Here is a 10,228-nt window from a genome sequence, read left to right as displayed (position 1 = left end):
TGCAGGGGCGGCGGGGGTGGGGGGTGGGGGGTGGGGGCTGGAGCTTCGGTCTGGCCAGAGTGGGAGGGGGTGAGTACCCCAGTTCAGGAAGCTTAACACTAGTGGGTCAGTCTCCATGGTGTGCAGAGGTGAGGGGTTGCTGGTCCGTACTGGCTGCAGGGGCACCCCTCCCCCCCACTCTGTGCGCTTCACCCCAGCACGCTCGCCTCCCTCCGTGACCTTTCCCCTTCACCGCGGGCCCCGCGCTGGGCACCGCGCCAGGCACCACGGGCCCCTCAGCCGGAAGGTTGGCTCGTCAGGGCAGAGACTGTCCCCCAAGGCCTGGCACAGCGCTCAGGACGCAGAAGATGCCCTGCACATGTCACCTGTGGGAGGGAACGGATGACAAAGCGTGGGAAGCCGCCTTACAGTCCGGGCGCCCACCTCCTCTCAGGGGCTGTTGGGGTCTGGGCGGGGGTCTGCCCAGGGCCACCAGGCCCCGCCGACCCTCCCCACCCCCGAGCGCCAGCTGCTGCCTGCTGGTCATCCCTGCCCGCCGGAGAGAGGGTCCCCTGGGGCCTCAGCAGGTGGCCGTGGGCCGGGGCGGGAGGGGCATCACGACACACTCGGGCGGAAGCCCTGGGGCGCGTCAGGCCCCCCTCAGCCCCTCTGCTGCTGGTGGGACACGGGGCCCCCCGGCCGCCCTGGCCCAAACGGGGAAACACTGCCCTCTGCTGGGGCGCTGGGGCGCTGGGGCTGGCGGGGGTCCCAGCTCTGCCACCGCGTGTGCGACAGCCCCCCCCCCCCCCCCCCGGAGCCTCCAGGAAGACCGGCCTGCTGGCCCCCAGACTGTGAGACAGTCAAGTTCAAGCCCCACGGTCTATGGTCAATCGTTAGAGCAGCGCCGGAAAACTAATACAAGAAACACCTTCCAGGAACCTCCTGAGAGTGCGCCCGGCAGGCAGGGTCGGGGTGGCCTGCCTCCGGCTGTGTCCTGCTCCCCGCCCCCGCCCCCCCCCCCCCCGGCCGGAGCCCCCCCATCCCCGCGCGGCGGCTCCTGCCGGAACAGCCCCCAGGCCTGTCCCACCAGCCACACGGTGCCTTTGGACACCCGGTGGGGAGCGTCACAAGGGCCACCCACCTCTCCACACCCAAGGTGGCCCAGCGCCTCCTCAGCCCAGCTCAGGGGCCCCTCCTCGGGGAAGCTGAGCGCCGCACCTCACCCTGCCTCTCCCACCCCACCTCTGCCCCCGCTGGGTGGGCGCCCCAGCCCATTCCGCGCCTGCAGGGGGACGGGGGCACGGCAGCGGGGGCCTGGGAAGGGGACCTGGAAGGGGACGCAGGACACGGACGTCCTCCGGAGGGGCAGGGCGTGCGGATGCCGACGAGGGAACCTGGCCACCCCTGTGCGGGCGCTGCCCTGGAGCTCGGAACTCGCTGGCTCCCTCGCACACGCGCTCCCTCGCACACCCACACGCTCCCTCCCTCACACACGCGCTCCCTCCCTCACACACGTGCTCCCTCCCACATGCGCTTCCTCACACACCCACTCACTTCCTCACACACGCGCTCCTCACACACGCGCTTCCTCACACACCCACTCACTTTCTCACACACGCGCTTCCTCACACACCCACACGCTCCCTCCCTCACATGCACTCCCTCACACACGCGCTTCCACATACAACCACTCACTCCCTCACACACGCGCTCCCTCACACACACGCTCCCTCACACACACACGCTCCTCACACACGCGCTTCCTCACACACCCACTCGCTCCCTCCCACACACGCTCCCTCCCACACGCGCTCCCTCCCTCACACACGCGCTCCTCACACACGCGCTTCCTCACACACCCACTCACTTTCTCACACACTCTCTCCCTCACACACCCACACGCTCCCTCCCTCACACACGTGCTTCCTCACACACCCACTCACTTCCTCACACACCCACTCGCTCCCTCACACACGCGCTCCCTCCCACATGCGCTTCCTCACACACCCACTCACTTCCTCACACACGCGCTCCCTCCCTCACACACGCGCTTCCTCACACACCCACACACTCCCTCACACATGAGCTCCCTCACACTCGCTTCCACATACAACCACTCACTTCCTCACACGCGCTCCCTTGCACACGTGCTCCCTCACACACCCACATGCTCCCTCCCTCGCACACGCGCTCCCTCGCACACGCGCTCCCTCACACACCCACTCACTTCCTCACACACGCGCTCCCTCACACACCCACACGCTCCCTCCCTCCCACACGCACTCCCTCCCACATGCGCTTCCTCACACACCCACTCACTTCCTCACACACGCGCTCCCTCACACACCCACACGCTCCCTCCCTCCCACACGCACTCCCTCCCACATGCGCTTTCTCACACACCCACTCACTTCCTCACACACGCGCTCCCTCACACACCCACTCACTTCCTCACACGCTCCCTCCCTCACACACGCGCTCCCTCACACACCCACACGCTCCGTCCCTCACACACGCACTCCCTCACACACGTGCTTCCACATACAACCACTCACTTCCTCACACACGCGCTCCCTCACACACCCACACGCTCCCTCCCTCACACACGCGCTTCCTCACACACCCACACGCTCACTCCCTCACACACGCGCTTCCTCACACACCCAGTCACTTCCTCACACACGAGCTCCCTCACACACCCACACGCTCCGTCCCTCACACACGCGCTTCCACATACAACCACTCACTTCCTCACACACGCGCTCCCTCACACACCCACACGCTCCCTCCCTCACACACGCGCTTCCTCACACACCCAGTCACTTCCTCACACACGTGCTCCCTCACACACCCACACGCTCCCTCCATCACACACGCACTTCCTCACACACACGCTTCCTCATACTCACACACTCACTTCCTCACACTCACATACTCCCTCCCTCACACACGCGCTCCCTCACACTCACACAGTTGCTTCCTCACACAGTCCCTCATACACACACCCACACGCTCACATTCCTTTACCTCCTCACAGTCCTTCATGCTCCCTCACGCACATCCTCTCACACACCGAACCTGGTACTCACTCTCTCACACTCCCTCCCTCCCTCATTCGCACTCCTGCCAGCACTGTGTGCAGGACGCAGGGGCACCCTCTCGTCGCCCTCGTCCTAGAGCAAGGGGGGTGGGGGGCCCTTAGCGCACCTCCATCTCTTCCTCGCTCACACCGCAGGCCTGCCAACTGTCGGGCTCGGTGTCCAGGCCCCGGCTGGGGGCAGGAGTGTCCCTCTGGGGAGTCCGGCCCGCTCCTAAAGCAGCGCTGAGGCGGGGGCCATGAGCCCCGGTGCCCGGCTGGTGGTCGGGCAAGGCCCACCCCTCCCCCAACCCAGAACTGGGGTGGGGGGTCCCCGGAAGAAAGGGGCTGGGGCCCGAGCCCCACCTCGGCCTGCCCGGACCGCCCCCCAGTGGGTGACGGCGCCCGGCCCCGCGCCTGCCTGGGCCTGCCTCACCCAGCACCCCTACAACGGCTTGGAGTTGGTGGGGGCCTCGGGGGTGCGCTGGGGTCTACAGGACAGAGGGTAGCTTCTGCGGGGGGGACCTCAGCGCGCCCTGGGGTAGGGTTCCAGAAGACCCAGCCTGGGGGCGGGGCTGGAGGTGGCTCGGGCCGGCCCAGTGGCTCCCCCTGCAGGCCGCCTGACCCAGTGGCTGTCACAGCCTCACAGCCTGGGTCAGAGTGTGAGGGTCCCCGCGGGGGGCCAGGGCGGCACAGGGGTCCTGGGACCTGGAGTCCTGGGAACGGGGGCCCCTAGGAGCCGGGGCCAGGGTCCATGGGGCCATCCCCCCGTGCGCAGCCCCCTCCAGGCGTGCTCTGCGCCACATGGACAGACCCCAACATGTGCCCGCACATCTTAAGCACACCCCAGCAGGGTCCCCCGAGTCAGGCCTCAGCCGAGTCCGGACCTCCCTTCTCTGGCCCCATGCAGCCCCGTCGGCGGCCATCTGTTCCCCCAGCGCATCAGGACCTCCCAACAGGACACATGTGACATGAGGGGCCGGTGAGGGAGCTCAGAGCCTGGGTTTGCACGCCCAGGTCACACAGGCACACGTGCCACGTTCCCTGGTCTTTCCCAGAGGGCAGAGTGGCACAGGCACACGGCCAGCCCAAAGAAGGACCTTTTGGGCACCCGCTTGGCCACACAGAAGCGCTCATTCCCTCGCAAGGGGCCAAGGAGAGTTTGGGGTTCAGACTGGGCCGGGGGGCAGCGGCGAGCGAAGGCAGCGCTTGGCTTCGGCGGGGGAGGCGATGGCGGGAGAGGGCGGGCAGAGACCTGCAGCTGGGCAGGGAGCGAGGTGAGGGCAGCGGGGTGGCCGTGCGGCGGCCCCCCGCCAGGGCGCCTGGAGGAAGGAAGATGGGAGGGCCATGCCCGCATCTGCTCAGCCCCGATGGACCCTCTGAGGGGTGTGCGTGCGGCAGCTGCAGGGGGCACAGGTGAGCCGGTGGGCGGGGCCTGAGGCTAGGCACCCCCTGTGGCCTGCCCTTCCCCCCCCCCCCCAGGGCTGGGGCCTAATTGACTGACATTTCGTACTCACAGCTCTGGAGGCTGAAAGTCTGAGGTCAAGGTGGCGACCTGCAGACGGCCGCCTTCTCGCCGTGTCCTCACATGGAGGACAGAGACACCCCTCTTCTGTGAGGACACCGGTGCCGTCTCGGGGCCCCACCCTCATGACCTCATGTGACCTCATCCCCTCCCAAAGGCCCCCCTGCCGGCGCCATCTCGTGGGGGGTGGGTAGGAGCGCCAGATGGGGGTTTCAGGGATGCAACCTTCAGTTCAAAGCAGGGGGATTCTACTGCAGGCTGGGGGGCCTCGTCCCAGCGGCCCGGGCCACACCAGGGCTCTCACCTCCGTGCGCTGGGAAGCCGTGGCGGCCCGGGCCCGGGAGGCAGCCTCTGGCGTGCCCGGCCCACGAGGCCCCTGTGCTGCTGCCTTGCAGATCCTGCTTCCCTCCTGCTCAGCACTGGGGGACAGCCCCCCATTTCCCCATGTCCTTGTCCTGGCAGGAGGCCGCAGGGCACCGTGGGTACCACAGGCAGGGAGCGCAGGGGTGCGGAAGCTGGGCCCCGCTGCTGCATGCCTGGCGTGGCCGTGTTTAGCCGGGGAAACCCGGTGCCCGGCCGGCCTCACAGCCCATCGCTAACTGGGCTCCAGCATAAACACCCATTCAGCCGCACAAGGCCCCTTTGTCCCGAAGAGAGGCTCCCGGCCCAGGCCGCTGCCCGGCGGCCCGTGTCCTCGGCACGGCCAGCTGCCCCGAGTGGCTTTCCCTGGGCAGACTCCTGGCCTGGCTCAGAGAGGCCCAGCAGGGGACCGGCCCCGGCGGCCGCGCGCAGAGGGCCAGGCAGGCTGCGCTGGGTGAGGAGGCTGCCACCACCGACCCGTTCGGGGCAGCGCTGGGCCTGCGAAGAGAAACGGGAGCCTCACAGCCACATGGCCGCCCTGCCCCCTTGGCCAGACGTACTCGTGGGTACGGTGGGTGAGGACACCGAGGAGCAGCTGGCGAGCCTAGAGACCCTTGTCTCCCTGCCATCCCTGGGCAGAAGAGCGGCGTCTGCATCCTGTGCCCTGCCTAGCCTCTTCCCTGCCAATGGCCATTGGTCCCTGTGGCTCTCCGTTTCCTCGTCTGCGAAATGGGCCTCAGTAGGCTGTTGAAACTCCTTCTGGGTGGAAGTGACGTGTGGAGTCCTGTGCAGGGGAGGGGCGGGATGGGAAGGATCTGGTACAGGGGCAGGTGGGGAGGTGCCAGGCACAGAGTTGGGGCTGACTTGGTGGGGGGGGGGGGTGGACTAGAGGCTGAGAGCAGAAGCCCGAGTCATTCTGGGGAAGGGGCCGGCGAGACAAGTGGGGCCCAGAGAGCGGATTCCGGGTGGCGGCACGTGGGGCTGGCCCACCTCGGGTGGGCCCACGGTCCTTGCCCACACCTCCTGCAACACCCGAGTCTGCTCTTAAGGAGATGGACGCCCCCCGGGGGCCAGGTCCCCCTAAACCGAGGGCCTCACGCAGGAGAACCGGGCAGAGGAGGGGAGTGTGGCCGGTGGCGCGGAGGGCTCACGGACGTCGTCGCGGAGAAGCCTGAGGGTCAGCGTGGGCGGTCAGGTCTGCCTCCTGGGAGGCAGCCGAGGGCGGCCTCTACCCGGGAAGAACACTTATGTGTAGGCCTCATTTCCAAAGAGGGCCCGTGTCCCGGGCAGGGCCAGCGTGCGGTTCCCAGACGCCTCGCCCTCGGACGGACCCGCTGGGGCAGGAGATGTCAAGTCTCGAGAAGTGGCTCGAAGCAGGCGGCCGGTGGTGCCGGAAGCTCCTGCTGGCTGGAGCTGGGGACAGGCTCTGGAGCACAGGGTTTCTGGAAGGAACCCCTGGGGCAGCCACAAAGAGGTGGGAGCCCTGGGGCCTGGGGCGGAGTGGCCCCTCAGTCCCTGCCCCCAGCTCGGCCTTTGTCCCAGAGCCAGGCACTTCCCTGCAAACGCAGAGGCCACACATGCCCTCCACCTATGGGATCCTGGCCCCACAGTCCCCTCCTGCCCCAGACTCCGTGCCAGGGCCCGGGGCCAGCAGCGACCTCTGCTGGGTGGCTGGCGGGTCACCGCCGCCCTCCCTCGGGTCTGTTCCGGGAGGGCCCTTGCCAGCTGGAGTTGGGGTGCGGGGGCATGGAGACGCTCAGAGGCCTCCGGGCTGGGCAGGCCCGGCAGGGGACCGGCCCCGGCGGCCGCGCGCAGAGGGCCAGGCAGGCTGCGCTGGGTGAGGAGGCTGCCACCACCGACCCGTTCGGGGCAGCGCTGGCCCTGTTGATGAGAGAAAACGCCCTTTTGTGGGTGGTTCCTCCTCAGGCCTGGGCGTGAGTGTCCCCTTACCCACGTCCAGCTGTGATTTCACTCGCCTGTGCCCCGAGCCTGCTCCTGGAGGACGAGGAACTCTGGGCCTGGCCGTGGCAGTGCCAGCTGGGAACAGGTCACCAGTGTGGGTCCTTAGCCCACCCGGACCTACCAAGTCAGGCGCTAAGGGGGTGCTGTGCCACCTGGCTGGTTCTGGGGACCGTGCTGGTAGGGACACGGCTCCAGCACACTCAGTCACGGGTCGACAGCCCTGGGGACCCGCGTGCAGCCTGCTCTCTGCGCCTCTGTGACCAGGGTCCCAAGGCCCCTGCAGGCCCGGCTGCTGCGCCGCTCGGAAAGGTTCCTGGGGGCTGCGTTGAGCCCCACTCTGTGTCCCAGGGGTTCACCCTGCAAGTGCCCATCTTGGCCCCACCCCCAGTACCGTGTGGCCGGTGAGCGGGGAAGCGAAGGTCCGCGCCCGGGCTGGCGTCGGAGGGTCCAGCAAGTGGGGCTGGCAGGCCCCGTCGGAGCCGGCCCTGGGGGCGGGGGTCCCCGGAGCCCCGGCTGCTAGAGCCGCCGAGTCGCCGTGTAGGGGCTGGAGCCCGCGCAGCTGGGGAGACCCGCTCCTAGTGGGCGTTGGTCAGCCGCGCTGCAAAGCGCCCCAGTGGCACCATGGCCAGGGCCCCACCTGCAGGGACGGCAGTCTTGCGAAGGACACAGGCTGACCGTCACCCAGAAAACTCACCCGTTTGTTCTGATGTGCGGTCAGGAGGTGGAAACGCAGTCCTCGGTGGGGACCACGGGAAGCGAGTGGCCACGCGGAGAAGGTGGGGCCGCGGGGGCCGCGGCCAGAAACCTGCCCTTTCACCTAAACCAGAGCAACTCCAACACTTGAACCGAAAGGAAACTTTATTTAGTCTTCTTGTTAAAGTGATCTAGTTTAAAAATGAGCTAAGGTTAAGAAAAAAAGAAAGAACATGAAACCTTTCAGACAGACAGACAGACAGACAGACAGGGCGGGGTGCTGGAGAGGGGCCTCCTTGTCAGATCTTCTCCATCTTGGAGATGAGGTCATCACAGATTCGGGTCAGTTCTTCGTTTTCCTTAGTCTGAAGGAGAAAAAATTAAAACAAAACAAAACGGGTTTGACTTTTATAATACAAAATTTTAACCTCCATGCTTTGTGTGGAGCTTGAGCTTGTGACCCCTGGCTTGGCGCCCTGGGTGCTACACGATTCTCGGGAACGGGCCGTGGGGCCCTTCTAGAAGGTACTGGTGGCCTGCCCCTGCTATGGGGCAGGTCCTCAAGCCAGGAGGGTCCCTCCCCTCTCCTCCCGCCCAGGGGCCAGGGGCCAGGGGCCCGCGTACTCGCCTTTTGCTCAACGGCCTTCTCCAGGGACTGGATGCGCATCTGCTCCTTCCTCAGGCTGGCCTGGAAGGCCAGGGCCTCTGCCTGGGCCTTGCTGCGCACCTGGGCGATCTCCTCGTTGGCAAGCTGGAGCTTCTCCTCCGCGTGGGCCTTCAGGGCCTGGTACCTCTGGCCTTCCTTTTCAATTCTCGCGATGTAATCCTCCACACACTTCTTCAGCGACTCTTCATTCTTTAAAGAACGAGCAGATGTGAGCTGCTAACTCTGTTGGAGCCCGTTGGGCCTGGCTTTTGGGGGATCCCCGGGTCAGATGTGGGTGGGCCCACCATCAAGGGTCTCTGGGGTATTAACACAAGAGCAGCTCTGACAAGGCAGGCCACGTGGACACAGCCACAGGCCTCTCCTCCCAGCTGCCGTGGCCTCCCACAGCCCCCCTCAGCCTGCCTCGCACAGAGCCCACGGGCACGGGTCCCGTCTCTCCACTGACCACGGGAACACACACCCACCAGGACACGGGAACACACACCCACCAGGACACGGGAACGGGGCTGTCTACCTAAGGGCCATGTGGGGACAGCTGTGTGGCCCGTCTTCCATCTGGTTTCAGGCAATGACAGAACCCACAGGTGAGGGGCAGGGGTGCGGGGAGAGGCGGGGGCAGGGGAAGGCTGGGGGCGGAGGCCCCAGGGGTCCTATGCGGTCCTCTGGCCCGGCTACTGCACGTAGCCAGCACCGTGGCCATCATGTAGTATGTTTAAGAGTGTTAGCTTCTAAACCGTCTCCTGGTTGTAGAAAGTTCTCTGCCAGCTCCCTCCAGGCGAGGCATGTGGCCCAACAGCTCTCCGGGCTCCTGTGTGTCAGGCTGCCTTTTCCTCGTCCACGCGGCCCGCTCCCCCCGGGGGAGGGCTGTGGTCAGGCCCCCGTGTCCCCGTGCTGGCGCGTCACTGCAGCCACACTAGGCTGCGTCCACCCATCCTGAGGGCTCCGGTGCAAGGACCCGCGTGAGTACGGGAACCAGGCGCCGTGGGCCTGTGGCACAGCCCACCTGAGGACGGTGACCCTCGCTCAGGTGTTTGCAGTCTGTGCTGACATTGTCTGGGAAACTGTATTTAAGGAATTTCAAGCTTCAGGTACTTCCTTCGGGGAACACTGACTGCGCACCAGACTTGGGGAGACCAGTGAGCTCTGCCCTCTGTGTGACTGTCTTCCTGCATCTGCAAATCAGGTGGCACCCTCTAGGCCCGGCCCAGCCCCTCCTCGGGGGCCTCAGGCTACCGGCCCCTCCCCCAGCACAGGCCAGTCCCAGTAACAGTCACCCTTGGGCTGCCCCTCTACCTTGAGTGAGCCTCCCTATGCCCCCCCTGCAGGCCCCATGCAGCGGGGCCACTGAGGCCCGACTGGCCAGGCCCTTCTCCAGAAGGCAGCCACCCGCTCCTCAGGCCCCGAGTGCCCGTGTGTCCCTGGGCACACAGTGCCCTCCAACCTGGGCCCGCTGGCGAGGCGGAGATGTGGGCAGGCGCCCGGCGGGGGCGGGGCGGGGCGGGGCGGGGGGAGCCCGCAGCTCCCAGCCCTCGCCCAGGTCAGGACACAGGACAGGCCTGCTCAGTGGCAGACCACAGCCCACCCGGGGTCCTCCGGGCGGAGGGCAGGCGCTCAGCACACCTACCGTGCGGTACCCCTCGATCACCTCCTTCTGTTTCTCGAATCGCTTAAACAGGTCAGAGAAAGACTTTTCCATGGAGCTCAGGTCTGCAGTCAGCTGGTCTTTTTCCTTCAGAATCTTCTGGATTTCAGCTTTTGCGAGCTCTTTCTGTTTCTGAGCCTCCTCTTGAGAAAAGAAAGGAGTCTGGGTTTGGAGGAGCACAGAGGAGGACGAGCAGGGGCAGGGGGGCAGGGGGGCAGGGGGGCAGGGGACCCACCCACGGTCCCACAGGTGGCCGGGTGACAGGGCCCCTCTCTGGGATGACCTTCCAGAGCCAGGCCTGGGGGTCACAAGCGCCCCAGCGCC

At 66.6% G+C, this 10,228-nt stretch overlaps 1 protein-coding gene across 1 annotated transcript in view; it reads right to left on the bottom strand.

Annotated features, from left to right (window-relative positions):
• Positions 1-7,742: 7,742 nt before the first annotated feature.
• The window catches only part of LOC120226759 (transforming acidic coiled-coil-containing protein 3-like), a 15,617-nt gene continuing 13,131 nt past the window's right edge, over positions 7,743-10,228 (bottom strand). The window contains exons 9-11 of the mRNA XM_039224926.1: positions 9,887-10,202; positions 8,224-8,451; positions 7,743-7,960 (exon numbers count right to left, since the gene is read on the bottom strand). Coding sequence (XP_039080857.1) covers positions 7,895-7,960; positions 8,224-8,451; positions 9,887-10,202 — 610 coding nt within the window. The 3' untranslated portion in view covers positions 7,743-7,894. The remainder of the gene's footprint in view (positions 7,961-8,223; positions 8,452-9,886; positions 10,203-10,228) is intronic.

The sequence above is a fragment of the Hyaena hyaena genome, unplaced genomic scaffold, assembly GCF_003009895.1.
Source record: "Hyaena hyaena isolate Hyena2069 unplaced genomic scaffold, ASM300989v1 scaffold_1827, whole genome shotgun sequence".
In the NCBI taxonomy this organism is placed as follows: Eukaryota; Metazoa; Chordata; class Mammalia; order Carnivora; family Hyaenidae; genus Hyaena; species Hyaena hyaena.
The sequence above is the reverse complement of the archived record's forward strand: the minus strand, read 5'-3'. Positions and strand labels throughout refer to the sequence as shown.